General features: G+C 43.4%; 2 protein-coding genes across 11 annotated transcripts in view; one reads left to right on the top strand and one right to left on the bottom strand.

Moving 5' to 3' along the window:
• TMEM266 (transmembrane protein 266) overlaps positions 1 to 22,057 on the top strand; it is a 59,869-nt gene that overhangs the window by 32,202 nt on the left and 5,610 nt on the right. For all 7 annotated transcript variants that reach the window (XM_042021805.1, XM_042021804.1, XM_042021806.1 and 4 more), the window contains 3 exons: positions 946 to 1,061; positions 9,204 to 9,390; positions 19,841 to 19,891. In XM_042021805.1, the coding sequence (XP_041877739.1) occupies positions 946 to 1,061; positions 9,204 to 9,390; positions 19,841 to 19,891 (354 nt within the window). The remainder of the gene's footprint in view (positions 1 to 945; positions 1,062 to 9,203; positions 9,391 to 19,840; positions 19,892 to 22,057) is intronic.
• Positions 1,318 to 22,057, bottom strand: part of ETFA (electron transfer flavoprotein subunit alpha) — a 56,067-nt gene continuing 35,327 nt past the window's right edge. Inside the window, exons 12-14 of one of the 4 annotated variants that reach the window (XR_006015006.1) lie at positions 14,009 to 14,233; positions 5,809 to 11,679; positions 1,318 to 5,403 (exon numbers count right to left, since the gene is read on the bottom strand). Coding sequence is in view for 1 of the 4 variants with exons in the window: in XM_042021812.1 (XP_041877746.1) it covers positions 14,180 to 14,233 (54 nt within the window). In the remaining 3 variants the exon portion in view is untranslated. Of the gene's footprint in view, positions 11,680 to 13,097; positions 14,234 to 22,057 lie in introns of those variants that run through there. The other 3 variants (XR_006015004.1, XR_006015005.1, XM_042021812.1) reach the window with 3 other exon arrangements.

Below are 22,057 nucleotides of genomic sequence, written 5' to 3'. Positions count from 1 at the left end.
CAGACCTGTGTGGGGAAGTACCAGGGGAGATGAAAAAGCCCCAGCAAGTCAAGGTTGCAGAGAGAAAAGTCTGTGGCTGGGCCTGGAAGAAAGGACTTTAGTGTAGGTTGCTAATGTGCTCAGCAGCTTCAAGCAGCTCAGAGAAAAGAAATAAATGAATGGTCATTTTGCTCGTTTGTGAAAAATCAGAGTTAAGTTGTTATTTTTGGGTTTAAATGCCCAGGAAACTCTGTATTCATAGTTCAGGAGAGGTCATAGCACTCTGATTGAAGCATGAAAGAAAATTTCAGGATCTTGTGTAGCTTCAGAAAACATTAGGAACTGCAGTATGTATTGACTATCTGTTCTGATCAGTCTGAGTTTGCCATAGTTAAGACAGGAGCAAAATTTCTAGAGCCGTTCAGAAGACCCATTGAAAACTGGGCTGTAGCTTGGAAAGCAGTAGAAGATAAATGCCTTTTTTGTTTCTTCAAAATATCTTTCTTGGTCTTCTGTGTCCATTAAGGACTGATTTCTTACCACAAAGTCTAGGAAATAAATGCGTAGGCTTCTGGAATAGTTCTTTTCCTGAGGGAGCCGTGCTGTTCAAGTTCAGAGGTAATGGGACTGACTCTAAACAGAAAATCATCCTACCCAGCAATTCAGGAAACCTGTGGTAAACACTGGGCAAGAGCTGTACTAGCATGGAATCTGGGAAAAGCAGGCAGCATGCATTTCAGTTCAGCCAGGCAGATGGAGGTCTGACCAAACAACATCTAGACCGTGCATTTCCTATGTTAGAAATTCTTCCCTGAAAAAAGTACTCTAGTGCTGCTTCTATTAGGAATACTCCAGTTCTCTAGATGCAAGGGAGAGGGGTGATGTTCTTTGTCCGGTAAAGGTTTTCTTTCTGATAAAAAACCAAATCACAGCTGGGTTGCTTTAAGTGTTATTTGTGTTTTCCAGCATATGTCCTTCCAGTGAAAGTGGAGATGGAGATGATGATTCAGCAATATGAGAAGGCAAAGGTTATTCAAGATGAGCAGCTGGAAAGACTAACCCAGATCTGCCAAGAACAAGGGGTAAAGTTCAGTTATGTCTTTATTTACACATATCTTGTCAAGGCAAATCAAACAGTTCGTGTATTTTGCTGCAGGCTGAGCTTTGAGAAGTACCACTGGGACTTGTGTTGTAGGGTGACAGGTCTCAGTGCTAAGGAAGCATTAGCTGCAGCCAGGATATTGTCAGCATGGTATTTGTCAAACAGCAGTCAGCTGCCTCTGCTGCTGTGCTTGTGTTGTCTGAGGTGAGGAAAACAAATGTGAGCAACAGAAAACGAATGGTTCCGGTATGTAATTTATTGAATGAGTACAGCTAGCTTGACATAGTACTAACATACAAAAGCCATTGTTGGAGACTGCAGCTAGTATTCCTAGGAAAAGTATGTGCAGTTAAAAACTAATGAATTTCCCTGCTTTGAATGCAGAAGGCGGCTTCCCTGTAGGTCAGTCAGAGACTCTTGGCAAGTTCAAAATGTTGCAGTAGAAGCTTCCAGTTCCTGGAAGCAAGTCAAGATTTAAGATCCTTCCCAGGCCCCCAAAATGTTCAGTGATTCAGTCTAGAGATAGGGGAAGGTAAAGTTTGAAATATCTCAAATGAATATATTTACATATAGGTGTAAAACCATTTTTTGGGGCAATGAGCCAGGAGGTTTTGCCATTTGTCTTATGCAAATGAGTTCTTGACTAATTTGCTTTAAAGTAGAAACCAGGGATAGATGTCGAGGCTCAGGATAGGTGAGTGTTGAGGAGACCATTAGACCACAACAGAATGATCCCCGGGTGATTTACTTCTTGTTTCAGTTGAAAGGGTAACTATGAGATGCAGTCCAAATAAATCCTGAGGATTTCTAGCTTCCACTCCTGGCTTATGGCAGGTACTTTTAAGATACAAACCCATCAATATTTAGGTCCCCAACTGGCTTTTTAGATTTAGGTCCAGATCTCCTGGATCTCAGCCTAGGATTCTGCAATGAACTCCTGGTGGTGGTGAATTGCCTTGTCTGTGTGATGCATTAGGAAGAACTGTAGACAGTGTGTCATTTCATAACGCTAATTTTGAGTCTGTCATATTCACCATAACAAATTTCTAAACCTTAGGCTTGGCTTCTGCCAAAAATTATTGGGTGCCAACTATATAGGTGTCTTTGGTGGCAAAACTGCAGTCCTCTTCATAACACCTTTGCACGATGGTATTTGCACAATGGTATTTAGTGATTTGGGATTCTGTCATGGTTGTGAAATTGCCAGGTAAATGGTATACACCCTATTTTACAAGGGAAATACTATTCTTTGACCAAACCTAAGCAAATTGGTGATTTTTTGAGAACCAGCGCAGAATTTTGTCTGTCAGACCATACTAACGTTCTTGACAATCATAAATTTTAAAACATTTGTTTTTAGGAACTTTGTTATACAGCCAGATAACACCCTCAATCTCTAAACAGTTTTTGGTATTATTGTTTCATAGTCTGAGTAAAGGTGGGCTCATTATCTCAGGTGGGGTTCAGGAGCAGCTCTTGCTGCTCTCCATTCTGAGCCAGGTACTCCTGAATGTCTGACCAGATTAGCCCTGAATCCAAACTCTGATGGTTGTAACACCCTGTACATCAAACACAAAGAAACACTGCACTGGGAGAGGAGTAAATCTGAGAAAACAGAGCAGGTTCTCTTGTAGCTTTCATGTGTCATCTGCTGTGGAAAAATACGGTCTATAGAAAGTTGACAGCACGCTAATCCCTCTTACCGGCCTGACTTGATGCCAAACAAATGTCTCAGCTATGTAATACCAGGTAAGTGTACTAATTTGCTGCAGTTAGCAACATAAGACATTGACACAATATTGCATCCTTTATTTGTAAATTATTAGCTTCATAATTCAGTCAAGAACAAGTTGTCAGCATTATAATATTCACATTAATGTTGTGTACAGCATTTGATGGGAAAAATGGCTCCTAATGGTATTTAATGTCTAAAATTCTGCCAGGTTTTTGCTTTTTCGTTTGATCATCTTTCCTGAGCTTTTTAAAGGATTGCTTGTCCGTGGTGTTTCAGTGTGCTTGCCTGTGTTTTTGAGGGAAGGTTTGCCTGCAGTAGTCTGGCTGTGCCCAGATCCAGAGCAGCAGCCAGGAGGGATTGATTCCAGATTGCCTTGTGTGTGTGGTGCCAGCTCTGTCACGGCATGTCAGTGTCTGGGGCTGCCCTGCCCTGTTGCCTCCCCAGTGCCGGCCCACAGGGGCAGAACAGCCAAGTCACCGTGGTTCCCTGCAGCCCAGCAGTGGAGGCAGGCACTGCTTCACCTGGGGCTGCACCTTTGTGACCACACTGGTGATATGCATCTCTTTAATAATTAGAGATGGGGCTGTGAACATTCCTGCTGGAAAGGTTTCCCAGTGCTTCCTTCTCTGGGATCCCGTGTTCAGTTTCTTACTGCTTTGCTGCTGCTCAGGCAAGTGGGGTTAGAATTCTCACGGTCTGGCATATTCTGCAGATGAAACGATCTTGAAAGTTTCAAGCAGAATATTAATTACTTCATTAGAGGAATTGGGAGAAATAGTTAGCCTGTTTTGCTTGGGATTTAAAATAGTTGGTGGCCAGTTCTCTGAGAAGTCCCATGCTGCTTTGAAACTGGTGCTTAACACTGAGCAGACAAAACCAGAATTTCTGTTTTAAATATTAAAAGAAGGAAAGATACAACCACCCTTCATCTTTTTGAATTCTTTGTCTTTTGTCAGTTGTGGGGTTTTTTGACCAGTGATGGGGTATCACAACTATAAAGTACATTTCCATTCCTGACTGACATTGGAGATGTACTTTTGCAAACATGAAAACTCTTTCCACATGTTGATTTTTGGCTAGCTGTACATCTGAAAACCAGAATATATTTTATAAATTATACTTGCATAGACCACCACTTTGTTCTCTGTAGTACCCCACTGCAACTGTTTGAATAGTTTGCTTTTTATTTATTCTCCATTGGCCAAAAAAGAGGTTGTTAAACAGGAATGGAGCATGAGGGATTTCTAAAAATGGGTAAAGGTCAAAGGAAAAGAAGTCTCACTGCAGTCACTGTCAAAAATATGCAGAGTATATTGCTGATGGTTTTGTTTTATCAGAATAACTTAAATTGCAAAACAGAGTTCTAAAGTTTCATTAACTACAAATTCCAGTCAGGGGAGATTGCTTTTTTTCTTCTGGAATCACCTGTAAAGGAATTTCTATTTGCGATAATGGATATACTTACCTGATCTTTTCTCTTTAACTTTCATAAGAGTAATTCAGCTGAGTACAGCCCAGCCAAGAGTATGTGTTCAGCCTTACCACACCAGAGCTCCTTTTCTGTCAGCTCCTATAGGACTGGGATTTTCATCATTCTTAACACTGCAACAACTGTGGAAGGTGTAATTTCTTTTTTTATCTTGGAATATAATTTGTAAAACAGCTGCTAGTTTAATGACAGGGCTATTTAGCTGGTAAAATTACCTATTGGAGAAATAACGTATGCTATCCTCTTGCAATGATTTTAATTTATTTCTAACTACCAGTCATTTTCTTGGTGGATGGAAGGCAGCCAAGGTCGTCCCGTGTTTTATTCTACCTGTAAATCATTAGTTTGCAACTGTCTCCCGATTTTTATTGTTACCAACAATGGCTAAACTAATGGAAATAAACATTGGATTGTATCCCAGTGGCAGATGAGTTTAAGGGCAGGGCATTCTGTACAGACAGCACTGACAGAATAATAGAGTGGAGCAAAGTTATTGCTCCTGCGTTAGACACAAGTAAGCTTCTGGCTAAAATGTTCATTGATCTCTTTGAAATTATGTCAATCCTACTCTGTTGTTAGACCATTAAAGGGGAGTACTCAATGATTCACTGGTAAATCTCTTTTCGAGTCTTACATGTGTATTATAAAATATCAGATAGGATGGTTGGCCCACTTAATCACACCAGGCATGTAAACTGAGATGTTATCTAGAGCTTTCAGTAGGTCTGTCAATTTACCTGCTTAGAAGTAATCACTTAATGCATTATTTGAGTGAGGAAGCGCCCCGTAATTCTTTCTGGTTTGTTTCCTGACAAAATATTGCCAGGTTTGTGCTGCAAGAGGACATGTAACAGATTTTGAAAATGGTAAGTTTAAATTTACCATTGATTAACTTTTTCTTCATGCCAGACAATCTAGCTACTCATTCTTCTATAAAACGTATTGTAGCTCCCTTTTTCTTGGTAATAAGTGTATTTTCACATCAGCCACGTGTATTACACCTTTATTGCTGTCTTCAGCTCCATCCGTGGTAGGGTGTACCCGACAGTTCTCAGAGGTGCACAGTGCTAGCACGCAAGGATGGAATGTGCAAAATTCCTATGAAATATAAGAACATGTTCATTATGAGAATGTGCAAGCACTGGAGCATCTTGCCAGAGAGGTGGTGCTGTGCGCACACAGCCTGGAGATAGTCAAAATTTGAGAGGACAGGCTTTCAGCAGCCTGAGCTAAATGGACCTGCTTTAAGCGAGGTGTTGGACTAGATGGCCCTCCCAGTTCCATTTCAGCTTAGATTATGCTGGGATTGTTTGAAGTTTTCAAAAATACTTTTTCCATTGCAAGGTATGTTGGAATTTATTGGTAAATACCCACCAGAAGCTACCAAAGTATGTGTAATTATGGACATTGAATGTCATAGGTGTCCTGATAGATAAAGTCAATAGCAGCTTCAAGTGGACCAGTGCTCTGTTTGTAATTATCATGAGTTAGGAGGTGGTTTACCTTTGTCTCTTTGGTCACAGGTTATCTTCCACACAAGAGCATTTTTTGCTCGCTGGCTCTCTGTGAGATTTGCAAGGTTCTTCCACAGAGCTGATACCTAGGAGTAAATCTTAATTTAAACAGATTAAAGCATGTGTTTAAGTTTATATGCCTTTTTTTTTGTCCTCTCACAATAAGTGCAATATGGTCCTGCCCTACAGGCTGAGGGAAGGAAGGTGTACCTGGAAATATGAACCATGGTTTTCTCAGCTCTGCTGATCCAGGTGTACACTGAGATTGCTACATCAGCTCCTGCTGCAAATAGAAATTTCATGTGTTACCTTGGCCCAGAATTTTTACTTAAAAAGACTGTTATATTTTATACCTCCTAATGATTTATTTTAGCTGCTCCGAACTGCCTGAATGCAGTCAGAGCGATCTCATTAGCTCTTTTACACATCAGAACTGCCTGAGGTCAGTGTGCAATATAATCTTCAATAGACAGAAGCACCTACAACCTGATTTGCTCATGCAGCCTCTCATTGCATTTTGCCTGTAAGGAACACGCCCTTAGACTTAACTTTTTGTTTTTAGGGGGTTGCTTTGAGTGGCTAACAGTGTATTCCAGCATCTGCAAGATCCTGGGATAATTGTTAGGAGACAGTTTGTTTCGAACCAATCTCCTCTGTAGATCCATGCCTTTTATGAACAAAAAGTCTGTTTCTTGTCTGTAGCAGGGTGCCATCAGTACCTGGGTTCGGTGTCCGTGACAGGGTGACACTGGTGCCCAGGTTTGGGGTGTGTGACAGGGTGACACTGGTGCCCCAGTGCGCTGCCTGTGACAGGGTGACACTGGTGCCCAGTGCGGTGCCTGTGACGGTGCCCCTGGTCCCGAGTGTCCCCGCGGGGGTGGTGGAGCGGCTGCAGTTGCCGCTGTTGCCGGCAGGTGGCAGCAGAGGCCGCGCTGCGGGCCCGGTGTCCCCTGGCGGGGGGATGAGCAGAGCGCAGTTGAACAATAAAACTCACGGACTCTGCCGGTGAAAGCTGCCGTTGACCGGGCATGGAGCTTTTAAGGACTGGCACTAACCTGTGGTATTTGGAAATGCTCACTTTATCCACTGGAACAGTGAGTGGGCAGGAGAAGTCTGGTCTCTCCCCCGTTTCTGCTGTGGGCTCCTTATCACACCTGTATAATGTAGTGATGCCCTTCAGGCTTCTGATTGTTACAATGCTCAGGAAATCTTTGTAAATGCTTAAGCTCCTTATACTGGATGTGATGCAGACATAGTTGCTGAGCTGATTTTTTGCTAGTTCTACCTATTTGTGTTAAAAAATACCTGCCAGATTTTTTGTCTTTCATGAAAAAAGGAAATCATACCATACCTCTAAGCCAGAATTAAGCATTTTAATAACAGTATTTCTTTTTCTGACACACGTGAATGTTTTTGAAGGGTGAAATGTAGAAAACCAGAAATGATGCCTAATTCTTACTGCCTATTAGTTTGAGCTAGACAACATGAAAAAAAAATCTCCAAATTTATTTTTTGCCTATCACGTTTGAGTGCATTTCTTCCATTAAACTGAGGGAGTGTCTGAAAGGGTATCTTTCCCCTTTTAAAGGTGGAATATAAGGTATTTTGTGATTCCTTGTTTTTTTCAAGTCAAGGATAAAACCTGAAATTCTCTATGTTCATACTGGCACAAGCACCTTAAGCCTCAGGACGCTTCAGGCTGGCTGGGAACTGAGTTAGCAGTGCTAGTTTGCTACTTCTTCCTAGCAATAGGTTAACACAAAAACCACCCACAGGAATCTGCCATGGAGGCTTCATTGCAGGAAGTCGGGGAGCGGGGCAGTATTTTGACATTTGCTGATTCCACCTGATTTCTGACTGCCACTGCCAGAAGGCCTTTGGTTAAGAGCAATGAGCAGTTGCAGCCAGCTGTTTGCAGCTGCCAGGCCTCTGTGCACTGGTTTGCAGATGGAAGAAGAGCTGTGTGCTTTGTTAGAGCCCTCTATTAGCTGGTTTGAATGTTATCTGGAAAGCTTGAACTGCCCTTTTGTTTTCTAGATTTGAGTTTTGCAATGGGCCTTCCAGTTACTGTAGTTCCTTCCACATGTTCTGGAAAGCAGATAGTCTCCAGGTGTGGCAAACTGGAATCCCTTTTTCTTTCCTAAATCTGGAAGTTCTGTCTTATTTCCCCTTCCCGGCGTTTGCGCCATGTCTGACTGCAGTGGAACAAACTGGGTCTGCAGATGGGTTCCAAAATCTGCCAGTGAAGCAGGTTTGAGTCACATCTGAGGGACAAGAAGCACAGCCAGGTGCATTCAGCCTAGGGCTGTTCCACACCAGTTTTCAAGCATGGAGGTGCCAATTCCGTGTGTGCTGTAAATGTGGAGTGGCGGCTGCATCACAGCTGCTGTGGCCTCCTCCTCTCCCATGGCTCTTCAGGCCCTGAAGCAGGGCAGGCCCAGGAATGCTACATTTGGAATGTGTTTGTCTCTTCCTCGCCTCCTTTGCGTTTCCCTCCCAAACTCTAGAATCAGACATGACTTGGTCACTGCTGTACTACTGATTTTAAAGAGTTTAGAGGAAACTCTTCCTTGCAGCCCCACAGCTGTGCTGTGTGGCACAGGGGATTTTTGTCCTGCTTATATAAGGATTTAAAGGGTTTCTGCAGCCTCTGCAGAAAAATTGTTTTCTTTCTTGCATTGTGCAAGATGCGTGGCCATCAAAAACAATAGAAATCTGCTGTGTCCTTCAGTCAGATTGTACCTGGTAGCTTCTTGTCAGGTGTCTGCTTTATAACACCAGTCATGAGGCAAATCCTCTCCTGGCTGCAGAAATTCTTTAATTGGCATGGCTCACGTGTTTGAGCGGAATGGCCAGAAAAGTGGTAACCTTCCCCCAGGGTTTTCTGCACACTTCTGAGTACAAAGTTTTCAAGTCAGAAGAGGACTGTGATGTCCTCCCCTTATCTAGTTAGTGAGGGAGGACCATTCTGGGTGCTGCTCAGAGAACCTGCCCTCCCCTCATTACAAAGTCTGGTTAGGGATATTTGTCATGAATCTAAATCCCTAAATGCCTGTTAAAAGTGATCTTTTTCTATAAAGGTTCCATGAAGTTTGGCAGTAAGACTTGTTAAAATTGACCAAAATCTTAACCTTCAGGACACAGCTGTGCAAAATAGACCAGCATGAGGCATTGTCTTTAGATCTTGTGAGCAATGGTCCATCTCACATAGGCTGTGGGAGAGCACCAGCAGCTTGGATTCATGTCCTGGCTCAGCCACATTGTGTTTGTTTTACCAGACTGTAGTGTTTAGTGATGAAATGAGTAATAGGTCCCCAATTGTAGCATGTAAACTTCTGGCCATGCTCACATTACATCAGTATGTGGTGTTGTTTTTTCCTCTAGTTTGAAATCAGGCAGCTGAGGGCCCACCTTGCTCAGCAGGACTTGGACCTGGCTGCAGAGAGAGAGGCTGCACTGCAGGTCCCACACGTGCTGAACAAACAGAGCAGCAAGAGGTACAAGGTGGTGGCCACTGAAGACTCAGACGACGAAGCCACCGAGAACATCACTGAGCTGCGACCTCCGCGAGGTGAGTGCTGCCTGTGCACAGCTGATCCCTCCTCAGTGGGAGCTACTGAACCCACTAAACACCTCCATTCTAGCAGGGATTGATTGCTTCCCTGGAGGCTGCAGTTTCCCATTGCTTCAAAGAGGCTGCATCTGCTCTGAAGTGGCAGGAACTGTTGTATTTGGGAGCAGGTTCTAAACAGAGCCAAAGAAATGACATGGGAAGAAAATGACTATGATGTACCTTCCCAGTGTCCTCATGATTAGATCCATCAAACACTAAAGAAGCAGCAGCCAAATGCAAATTGGCCAAAGGATAATCACTCAGAGGTAAAAGCAGGGAAATTGAGAAGAACACTGAGAAACAGTTTTGGTCTTTGGCCACTTACATTTCTGTGGTTTGGAGAGAACTCCTGCATCAGCTGTGGGGCTTGCCTTGCCTGAAGGCTGTGCTCTCACCAGTCCCCTAAAGCTGCCAGTGTTGGGCAGGGCAGCGCTGGTGCCAGGAAAGAAGGGAAGTGCCGTGTGGGCATCCTGCTGGCATGTCTGAGTGCCACGTGGCTGTGGTGAGGAGCACTCTGCTGCCTCTGGGTGTCTGTTGGGCAGGTCTGTGGTTCAGGGGAGTAACAACAGTTAAATTTATTTGGATCAGTTTTTATTACATAAGTGCTAGACTTGAATTTTTTTCTGGAAAACACATAGCTCCTTTTCCTATGATCCACCAGCCCTTACAGTGGAGTGCAGAATGTCTCCTGGTTTAATGTAATATTCCAGAGGAGACAACACTTTCTGCTTTAGTCGTCTCTTAGTCTTCCTTGGGCATCTTAGCTTGATTATTGTGAATCTGCTGGAATTAGAAGTTTGCATGGTATCTTTATGTTGGTCAAAATCCTAGAATTCAAGGCACAGACACTTTTTAAAAGCTGTTAGACATTTTCAAATTATAATCCTTTCCTCTCTTTACAGAGTAGTGAAAGCATGTAGAAATTGTTTTGGTTTTTTCCTCATCATAATATCTAAGCATTAACTACAGTAAAGCCATTAATTATTCCTGATTTGAAATTGTATTTAAAAGCAGACAGTTGAGCAGACTGACCCCTAAAATGCATTTCCCTCTTTTTTGTAGTATTTCAGAGGTTTCCCCAGTGGATATATTATAATTTATGCATGTGTTCCTTGCGGGTTACATTTGGAACTGAAGAGTGTTGTGCACATTGTAAGGAGGCTTGCTGAAATTTTAGTGCTGTGGAGGTTGATCTTAAAAATTCTCCTGTGCAAGGTATTCGTCCCAACATCCAGGTTAACAGAGTTACTCATTATTCATGTGTCCCTGTAAAATGCTGCCCACACTTGCAACAAAGTAGACACCCAATCTTCAGGACTGATTTCTGCATTCAATTAGGTTACATGATTAGAGGGATCTGTGCTTTTCACTGAAAAAAAGATATTCAGCAAATAAGAAAACATGGATTGCTTCACATATTGGGTAAGGTGCAGTTATATTTAAACATTTATACTGAGTATGCAGAATAAATTTCCATTTCCTGGAGATCATCTGAAAGTACCAGAGGAAATGTTTCTTGTGCATTGTATTATATATTGTATACAAAGTCTTTTAGATGCATTGAGTGCTTGTTGTCAGAACCTAAATTAGGGTGGCTGTATTTGAACAACTAGTTTCTGTTGAATGAGACAGGAGCTGGACAGAAGAAATTCCGTGTTCTTACAGCAAGGGCCAGCAGCCTGTGGCAGTCTGTCATCACACGGGGCTACCAACACGGGGCCCAACTCAGATGGCATGAGACACCACACCAGCAGTAGTGTTCAGTGTTCACAGTCCAGGGCACAGGCAGTCGAGACAGAGGATTTCACATGTCATTTCCTGGGTTATTTTGCAAAGAGAAAGGTAGGAAGATACCAAGGCTTTAAATCCTGCACTAACAGTGCTGGCTTAGGGATTGCTTCTGTGCAACTTGGAAATCTCAGCTCACAGCTGGAGAAGGCAGTTACCTCTGGGCAGTAAGGATCCTGGGCCAGCCCTGCCTCATTCTTCTCCCTCCCCACCTCAACTGGGGCTTTCTTCTCCAGCACCAACTTGTACTCCCAGTGATACCCTGCTGCAGGAGCTTTCACCATCCTCACTTTGCCATGCTGCGCTATCTTCTCATTCTGCACCATCCTGAGCAATGCAGGTGTCAGCCAGAGCTGCCTGTGCTGGGTCAAGTGGAAGCAGGGACTGGCTGAAGGTGCCTCCATGTCCTCTGTGTGGGAAGGGCATATCCAGTTGGTGTGGGATTGTCCATGTCCCCACCTGCTGAGGCATGTGCAATACTCAGAGATGTGGCTCTGTAGAGCACAGGCAGCCAAGACAATTTCTGAACCCTCCTGCTTCTCCCACAGTCACACTGGCTGTGCTGCTGTCAGGGCTTCCCACACCTCTTGCTCTGTCTGGAACTTCAGCCACCAACGTTTTAACACCTGACCTTTGGGTCAAGGGTTATATTTTGCAAGTTACCCTCAGTGTCAGACCACATTAGGGATTGCTTTACATCCGTTTTCTCTAAGCTGTGTTTTTCCTCCTTAAAGATTCCAGAGTGATGGCTGCAGTTAATCATTCTGAGTGCCACATGGCACTCGTGAGCTCTGAAACATACCTGCCATGGCCTATTGCACTGACTGGGGAGAGGAGAAATGAGGGACCAGTCACTTACACTGTCGAAAGGAAAGCAACAGTGCAAAGCCACGATTCAGCTGTTTGGCAGAACAGGCTCTGATGTGCTGTTCTTTTATGATCTGGCAGAACATTAGCCCTACATATAACACCTGAGGCTGGGGAATGGAATGGAATGCGTGTGTTTTTGCCAAACTTAACTTTGTCAGCCTTCAAAAAATCACTGTCTTCAGAGAGCTCTGAATTCTGCCAAACCAGCAAGCTTGAGTTGGCTAGAGAACACACTGCATGAGAAAATGGGATATTCCATCTCAGACTAATCTTATTTCCCCCATCTATATCGAACAATGGAAACATTCAGTGCAGAATTCTTCACCACGAAGAGCTCATGGAATAAGAAAGCATTGAGACTTTTTACTCATTTCCCTACCTGGAAGTTTTATGGGATAGTGTATAAGTTAAAGCTCCTCAGAGGCAGCTGTAGCTTATACTCTGGTATTTACGCAGAATTTTGTGCAACCATTTTCTACAGCATTCAGTAAAGTAAGTCAGGTAATCCTGACAGTAAAGTAAGTCAGGTAACCATGTATCACATGGTACATGCAGCACCTCAGGGAATTCGTGTAGAGACACACAGTGACCTCCACCAGGAGAGCTGTGTGTATGTGCTGGGTGATTTGGGAGTTTTCAATTGCATGTTTTCACCCAGATTTTCCTTCAGCAGATCTCCTGCTCTTTGTATTTAAAGTGCCTTAATTGCAGGTACAAGACTGAGAAGCAAGAGCTCTGGTTAGGTGGACAGTGGGCTCTGAAAGAGTCCCATAACTCCCCAGCCAACATTTCATGCCCTCTCTTGAAGGCCAGTCCTGTGCTAATTCTGTGAACAATGAGCTGTGTGTTCACAGCATTGAAGTGTGCCTCACACACTTCTGTCTCCCCAGAGCAGTTGACCAAGAGATCTCTTGACATAGTAGGAATAACTGTGTGAAAAATGTATGGATATATGGTATTTCCCAATTACTATGGTAAAGTACCAGGAATTTTTTTTCACCTTCAACTTGCTTTGAATTGAGGTTTTATTTGTCTTGCCAAGAATTTTATCTCCAGAACATATGGAGGCTAAAACACAGTTTTCAGCCTGCAAGTCAAAGGGTACCAGTATCAACACTGGGAAACAAACAGACCCAAGAGAAGGGCAGGGCTGGAGGAGCCGCAAACCCAGGGAAGAGCTCTGACATTTGCTGTGCTCTCAGAGCACTTCAGCTTCTCTGCCTCTGTTTTTGAAGAGCTTGGGCTGAAAGCTGCTGCCTGTGAGTGCACAGCAGCATCGCTAATGATGTTCAGGACCATTGTGGTCAGCCTTTCTCTAAGAGCAAGAGAAATACCCTAAGTGCTTCTTTCTTCTTCCCAGTGCTGGTTGCCATTTCACATAATGGCAAATATCATCCTATCTATTAATCTCTAAATTATAAAGGAAGTTCTAAATTATAAAGGACTTCTTACCTTGTACAGTATGTAACTGGTCATGGTGAGAGTAACAGCTAATGTTTTCTTGTTCTGCACAAATCATTTTTAGTGTTTGGTATACAAAGTTCCAGGCTTCAGGGAATGCCAGGTTCACAGTGCCCCCTCTAGCCATTAATACTTCCTTCCAAAATTTATTATTCTTTAATCTTTCCCATAACATATGAATTAGAGTCCCTAGTGGAAATTCCTCATTTTCCTGCATATATCATTTCAGGTTTTGAAATTCTACAGTACTGCCATAAGTGTAAGATTAATATGCCACCCTTCTATTCCTTTGAGCAAGAACCGGAACTTCACATTGCCACAAACCTTTTTTTAACTGTTCTGAGTCAAATTTCCATTTTTATGGGGTTAGCAGTAAGTCTCTTGCTTTGGGGGACTGCTGCAATTTATGATCATGCTTTAGGGAAAACTAAAGCTTGCCCTCCCCATAGGTACTCACTGTTTTGTAAGTGAAGAAAGTAGGATATTGGGAGAGGAACATGAAAAATTCTGGAGCTTCAGAGGGCTTCCCTTAAGATTATTCATAAGCTGTCTGAGAAGGCAAAGCAGGGCACTGGAAAGGATTTTGTCAGTTGTTCCTTGCAAGGCAGTCTGAGCTGGTTGGATGCTTTTAAACTCTAAGCCAGTTCCTTTGGTGATCATCTGTTAGTGCTCTAAGAGAACCCTGTTAGTGCAAAACAATAGATAAAAAATAGTTTATGGTTATTTTCAAATGCTGAAATGTATCTACTTTGAAGTCTACTCCTGGAAATCTTAAGTATCTTAAGTGCATGCCACTTCAACTTGGCTTCTCTCTAGGTGCCTCTTTCAGGCTTTGTGGTTCCCTGTGCACTGACCATCCAGGCAGGAATCAAAGGAATTAAACCTTAAGCAACACTTAGAGAAATGTGTGTGCAGTTAGTGGAGTTAGGCTCTTGTATTTCATAGTCACCAAATGGGTGGGGTAGAAACTGCTCACTCCCAGAAGGGCTGAGCCTACAGTCACGCCTGTGAGGTTGAAGTTGTCTCTCATCATTAATGTGAAGATGTGTGAAGACATTGCTGACAGGTAAAGGAACACAGAACTGGAATGTTTTCCACTGTCTAAGCATGCAGTCCTTTCATAATGATCCCTTTCATAAGCAGATGGTGCTTCCTGTGACAGCAGTGATGTGTTCTGCCCTCTGCCGCCATTCCAGCAGCTTGGTTTCTAAAGTATTAGAAGTCTTTTCCTAATTCTCAGATTACATTTGTTGCCAGTTTATAACAGTTTGTTCTTGAATCCTTTTGCTTAATTTATTCTTGTCTTGATGGTTGTTTTGGTGGCAGCCATATTCTTCCTTAGCCTTTTTATTTTAGACTCAGCAGATGTTGCTGTTTCACAGAAGCAGACCCAAGTTCCTCTGAGTCTGCTTCAGGCTGACTGTAACGAGCCAACTCAGATGTGGATCTGCTGATCCATACTCATTGAGAACAAGGTTGGAAAGAGCACTGAGAATCCCCAGGCCATCCTGTGCCCACAGCCACGCTGACACAGAGCTGTGCTGCATCCCAGCCATGCTCAAGTCAGCTCACAGTGCTCTTGCTGCATCATCTGCTCAAGTGAGGCCCAAAGCCCCCCATTTGTTGTCAGGATTTTGAGTTTCTGTCCCAGTAGCATCTGCTGATAATAGAGCTTGTTCCATATCCCAGATTTCTTTTTGCACAATGACTTTGACCACAGGTTGATTTCTTACTTAGAACCAGGCTGAAGCTGTTGCTCTGTTTTCTCTGCAAGCTGCCTTTACAGTTGCTCTCAAGATGGAATATCCATGTGCTCAGGCATCCATCCAGCCTCTACAGGGACTGGATGTGTATGTGAATTAACAGTGGTGTGAGTACTGCAGCTTGTGCTAATGTGGCAATCTGTTTTCAAACCAAAAGCAGGGGAAGTCTCCTGGAAAGTGCCAGCTGGCTACTCCTGGTTCCTGTTGAAACAGATGAAAGACCTGCCTCTTTAGAAACCTCCTAGTAAAGATTGTTTTCTGGAGGGAAGTTGGGGTAAGACATTACTCTGAGGACCCACTTCCTCAGTGGGAGGCTGCACAGCAGAAAAAATAACTTCCAGTTCAGAAAATTCAGCTTGGAGAGACAGAAGGCAGTACAACCAATAGCAATAAAAATATGAAATAAAACACTCTAATAATGAAATATTTCAAACAAAACCACCTTTTTAAGGCCTTTTCTTGTATGCAGGGGAGTTGCAGATCATTCACTGAAGGCACTGATGAAACAACTAAAAATTGCTGTTGAGGCATTATAGAGCTGAAAGAGATCTGCCTTGGGTAGAATGTCATTTATATGTTTCACCAAATTTATTAGGTTTTTATGGGGCCAAGAGAGAGATTGCGATGTTGTCTCTCGGGTCAGATGAGATTATATGGCACTGTACTCTAAATAGTTTATTGCTCCCTGAACCATTGCAGTGTGTGTTTTGAGTCCTACAGGAAAAGAACAAGCAGATAACTTGGAAACCTTCATCAGACAAAATCCAGTGGGTTGTCAGACAGATCCTGACTGAGAACCACACGTTTTTTCAATAACAGGGATTTGGGCAGCAGGCAAAAGAGATGGGACTGCAGTGAACAGCCTTGCAGGAGTGGTTGGTTACAGTGCCAGGGGAGGTTGGGTTTATGTGAGATAGGTCAGAGTCTCAGCAGCCTTCCCAGTCAGATATTCCCTTCTGTGGAGTGAAAGCGCCGATCATGTTGGAGTCGGCCTCACTGTCCATTTGTGGTCTCTGCTGCCTCACCTCTTGGAGCTGTCAGCCCACACTGCTTGAGCAAACACTGCTCATGGATCACAGAGAACAGCCTGTTCTGCTCCTTCCTTCTCCTGCTCAGCAGAACTCAGCTGAATTCCTCCACAGTGCTGCTGTGGATCTCACTGCCTCCCATACTTCCACTTTGCAGGGAAGATTGTAGATCCATCCTTGTTTGCCACAGGTTTTCACATGGAGAAGAGCTGCCTCACTCTCCCCATTCTGCCTTCTCAGCTCACACCTTTTGGATCTTCATGACTAAATTTCCTGTCATCCAGATTTCCTTGGGGTCATTTGTATGGGTGGATGTGGCACAGAGGGACATGGCTTAGTGGTGGGCTTGGCAGTGTTAGGTTTACTGGTGGACTCAATCTTAAAGGCCTTTTCCAAGAGAAAAGTTTCTATGATTCCTGCTGGTACATGTAGCAAGAGGATCCCAGTCACCATCCACAGACATTTTCCTAAGATTGCTGTTTTCATGGGAATTAAGAGGGAAATGCTTTTCCTTTCTACTTACTGCCAGTTTTTTAGTTTGATATAAATACCATATGGGCATCCTTATAGCTAAAGATGCAAAGTCTGTCTTCTGGAAAAGGAAGTGCAAGTTAACATTTCTGTATATTGGAGGAGATGGATTTATTTCTAGGAAAGGAGAAAAATTAAATCTGGGTCCTGAAAATTGCAAGGTGATAAATTTTTTTTTTTAAGTTTCTAAAAACCCCATGGAAATTTTGAAGAATTAAGTATTTCTTAAGACAACTCCCTTTCTGCAGCTGAAAACACTGTGTAGAATGTAAATAATACAAGTGCTCTGCCCCTCTTGTAAAAGCTGCTCTTCCCTGCTTGCTCCTACAAACTTCCCATGTGCCACAAGCCGATCCTGATCCCATGGGATTCCCACTCCAAGCAGGGACTTAATCTTGGAATCCCCACAAGCACTTCAGCAGTGTTCTGTGTTACTGTGCACAACTGTGGCTTTGTGGGTACATTTTATATGCACACATAGGTGCTTTCAGTTGTGTATTTGTTGCACTCTTTGGAACTCATTTTTTTTCAGCAGTGTAGAATATAATGGGAGGTAACTGGAATTGTTTATAACCTTCAATGCCCAAAGCAGCTGAGACTCCCATATGACTCAGATGAGTTTGTTAATTGTCAGTTTGCTTTAATGTAATGATTCAGAAACGTAATCTGTTGTTGAAGTATTTATTCTGCTACTGTTATTTCATTACTCTTTATTGGTTTTTATTCATAAGAAACTACTCATGGTTAAATATATGTGTTTTATATTTACATACACATGCACATATGGATATATTTCTACATATATATTTAATTTATAGCTAAAAGATAAGCAGTGGTAAGCAATGACATTAATAAGGCCATCACAGAAGAGCATTAAAGTAGGCAGCTGGGAGCTCCCCCAGTCTTGTGTGCAAGTGGCCACACACAGGGCCAGGCCAGTCCAGAATTCTCCTCACAGCTCAAAAGGAGCAGGGGCAGTGCATTACTGGAGTTCCTCTGCAGGTGTTTGGCATTGTCCACTGCTGACATAAAGAGCAGCCTGGTTCTCCTTGCTAACTTGAACACAATGGATGGGTTTGGGAACAGTGCCCTGGTACATTCTGTCAGCTGTCAGACAGGTGGCAGGGCAGCAAATGTGTGCAGTCCTAAAGAAGCCTTGATTTGAGCCTTGTCTTTAAGACATGAAAAGAGAGTGAGTAACTTTTCCAGCTGTTTTCTGTCTTTGATGCAAAGTGTCTTGGCATTTGGAGAGACTGTACTGGGAGCACCCAGTTTGTGGCTTTTGCCAGGTGACGAGGAGGGTGACCCTCGTCCAGCCAGGGTGCTGTGCTGTTTTCCTCGTTTGTCTGCTTAGAACTTAACTCCAAGTTCAAGATGCTGAAAATGCCCTACCAGAAGTACAGCTACACAGGTATCCTCTGAAGGTTCCATGCCTGAACCAGAACCTGTGTCTGTACGGCTGGCAGGTTTGGTGGCACTGAGAGTATCAATTATGCATGATTGAAATGAAGTGTATTTTAGTAGCAGATAGCTGAAAAGCCTTGCAATGTATTCCTAATTCAGCGGCATCGCCTTGAGCTACTCTGAGGCTTCTTTTTTAAACTCAGACATTAGCACAAAGCACACCTCTGACTGCAGGCATTTAAAGATCAACAAGGGCCGAAAAAGCTTTTAAGATCCAATGAAACCAGGAAAACAACCACGTTGCCTTTCAGTGTCAGGTTAGATTGCCTTCTTATGAGTGCAGCTATTTCAGGTACAGAGTGCTTGGTGGTTTGGGTTTTGTTGTGTGAGGAAAGTGTTCCCCAGAAAACATCTGTTTCTTTCACCTGCAAACCGCAATGTGCTGTGATGAGGCAGGACTGTAGCCACAGAGACCCAGGGGGACGAACGAAATCTGGCTCAAAGGGATGAGCATGGGTTTCTGAAACATGGTATCAAAAAGAGCACTTAAAAGGAGAGAATGCTTTTAGAGCACAGATACACCGCAAACTGGGCAGGTCAGGTTGCTTGGAAGCCTGACATTCTCGGGGCCTGCCGATACTGTTTCTTAGCAGCAGTGTTTGCCTTCTGCTCAGAATAAGAGAATTTAATCTTCTTTTTCCACAACAGTGAAATGTTCAGCTTTTCCATAAGATAATAGTAAATTCCCTTGTCATCTGCAGCATCTAAAATCTATCCATGCAGTAGAGCTGTTGCTTTCCCTTCTGTGGTCACATCTTCATTTTTAACTTGCTGTTGTTGAAGTTCAGGTGTAGCTCTCCTGCATGTACTACAAGTTAAGTACTACACCCTTGATTTGTAGAACACTTTATAGTAGGTTTTAAGCCAACAAATAGTGTAATGTTAACATTATGCTGTATATTTATATGCATGTGTTACATACACCAAAATAACTCTTCATTCATTTGAAATGGAAAAAAAAGACATCTTAGAAGGTAGGGAATTACACATTAAAATCATACGTGGTGCCTCCCTTTCTTCTGTGGGGAAGGAGGTGACTTGGGGATGTCAGTGTACAGCAGGAATAAGTCTGCCTATGCTGGTGCCCTTGGTTCAGCCTGTCAGGATAAATACAAGGTTTTTTCTGTGTGTCCTGTGTAGGAGGGGAGGGCCCTGCTGACCAGGGAAAGGCCAGTGTTATGTTTGTCTCTACAGCAGCAAGGGGACAGGCCTGGGGAACTGGCCAGCCCCGCATCAGCCTCTGAAAAGATCACAGAGCACCTTTCCTTTGGAGCCCAAAATGCCTCATCTCCAGGCTGGTGCGCTAAAGGACTGTGACAAAGGATAATCCAATCCCTGTGTTGGCTGCAGCCACAGCGTGGATGGGGGTATAATGCATTGTGGCCTAAAAATCCAGAGCAGGTGGCTCTGGGCATGCAGGGAGAGGAAGGCCTGCCATGGGGTGGGATTCAGCCATTTAATTAAATAAATGGTCTTCTAAGGGCTGCCTTTTTGATCTTTCAGAGGATGACATGAATAATTACATCAGTCGATACTACAATGAGCCCAGCAGTGGTAAGTGTTGCTTGAAAACACAAACATGAGTGGTATTTTTGCATTGCATTGTGTGCTGTAAACCAGACAACACTGAGCAGTGGTGTAGATCTGTCCTGGAAGTGAAACCCACCACAGAGTCTCTGGGTTTGGTCTATGGAAGGGTGTGCTAACAGTAATTCTTCTGAAAGTTGAAGGGCCCCAAGTTTGCTCTTGCTGATGGCACTCAAGATGGTTTGGAGATGTGGGAGAGGTTAATTCCCTGTAGCTGGGTTGTCCAGCCCACAGAGCAGTTCAAATGGATCTGAAAATGAACAGCACGGACAAAACAAATGAAGAGAAAAAAAGTGGGGAGACAGCTTAGCCCAGCACCACGCTGGGAACCTTTCAGAAAGGTTAAACTGAATGGTGGGAAACCTCAGCAGCAGGGCTGTGACCTGAGGGCAGCCTTCAAATGGATGTTCCTGGCAGGCGTCCTGCTTAGCACAGAAGATTCCTGCCTGTGCTGGGGGCTCTGCCCATGGTGGGGGCTCTGCCCAGCCCTGCTGTGCAGCACTGGGGGCTCTGCCCATGGTGGGGGCTCTGCACAGGCCCAGTCCAGCCCAGCATGGGCTGGCCATGCTCTGGCTGCTAGCACAGCAGGGCCAGAGGAGGCTGAGCAAGACATATTAAGGTATGTGTGATTTAGTGTAAACATACAGATATATAGATATAAAGACGTGTGAAAGGCTGTGTCTGTGTACATACCCAGATATTTTATTAAAATGCATATATTAAATATATAAAATATATTATGGAGTGTGAGAGGAGAGATGGTCAGAATATATGTGTATGTATTATAGAAATACATGTGTATGTGTTATAGGAATGAAAATATGTATCTCTGTATAATGTATTAAATATATTTATAATCCTGTATATACATCCACACACATGGAAATAGATTTATATGTAGCCAGAGCTACATAAAACAGAAGAGTTGTGTGTGTGAGTGTCTGGTTGTAAATCCAGCTGGGATCCAGGAGGATCCAGGCAGGCTGGAGAGGTGGGCTCCTGAATTCGCCCGGAGTTCAGCAGGGCCAGGGGAAGGTCCTGGTTCTGTGTCTGGGCACTCCCCAGCACAACACCGGACTGGGACCAAGGGATCAAGAGCAGCCCTGAGGACAAGGACCTGGAGCTCGCCGTGACCTGGCCACGCTTGCCTGCCCTGCTCAGGTGAGCCCCACCTGCAGAGCTTCCCCAGCTCCAGCTGATGTCAGAACGTGGAGCTGCTGCAGCAAGTCCAGAGGAGGCCATGGAGCTGCCTGAGGGCTGGAGCTGCTCTGCTCTGGGGCCAGGCTGGGAGAGCTGCTGGGCTGAGGCCAGGCACAGCCTGCACAGAGAGGCCGGGACTGGTCCATCCCTGGCAGTGCCCAAGGCCAGGCTGGATGGGGCTGGAGCACCCTGGGATAATGGAAGGTGTCATGGCAGGGGTGGGACTGGATGGGCTGGAAGGTCCCTCCCAAGCCAAACCATTTTGTGACTCTAGGAATACATGGATATTGTACTGTGTATATGTACATTGTGTCATATATGTATGGGGGGAGATACATATGCTTGGTAAAGACAGCTTCTGTATATCCGTTTATAGATTAGTATATGTGCATATGAATACATCTACAATATGTTCCTATATATTTAAAAATCTGAAAAGGCATTTGTACATGTTTGTGTCTATACATATATATTTTATATGCACTATAAAAATATGTGTGTGTGCATATATAGCTGTAATGTATTATGTATCTATAGCCATATCCATGCATAGAGAAATAAATACTTTATAAAGATAGGACTATGTATCTATACATAGTCTGTATAAAGATACATAAAGTGAGGCATATATGTGTGTATATATATGTCTATCCCATATATATAGGGATATATACATACACATTTACTTATATATAGATATGCGTGAGAGAAAGTATATTCATATTTTATATTTCTTAGGCAATATAGATCAAGGGTGTGTGAATGGCTATATATATGTATTTAATATGTATCATATGTATGACATATAACATGGATATATCTGTGTGTGTATCGTGTATAGGTATTATATTAGATCCCTATATACAAATTCCCCACACAGACACATACAGAGGGAAAAAAGTATGTCTATATATTTTATTTTAAAACATAATT

The sequence above is a fragment of the Corvus kubaryi genome, unplaced genomic scaffold (genome assembly GCF_017639235.1).
Source record: "Corvus kubaryi isolate FWS band 111438036 unplaced genomic scaffold, C.kubaryi_AGA036_p1.0 37172, whole genome shotgun sequence".
NCBI classification, from domain to species: Eukaryota; Metazoa; Chordata; class Aves; order Passeriformes; family Corvidae; genus Corvus; species Corvus kubaryi.
Note: the sequence above shows the minus strand (reverse complement) of the source record. Positions and strands in the feature narration are given on the sequence as shown.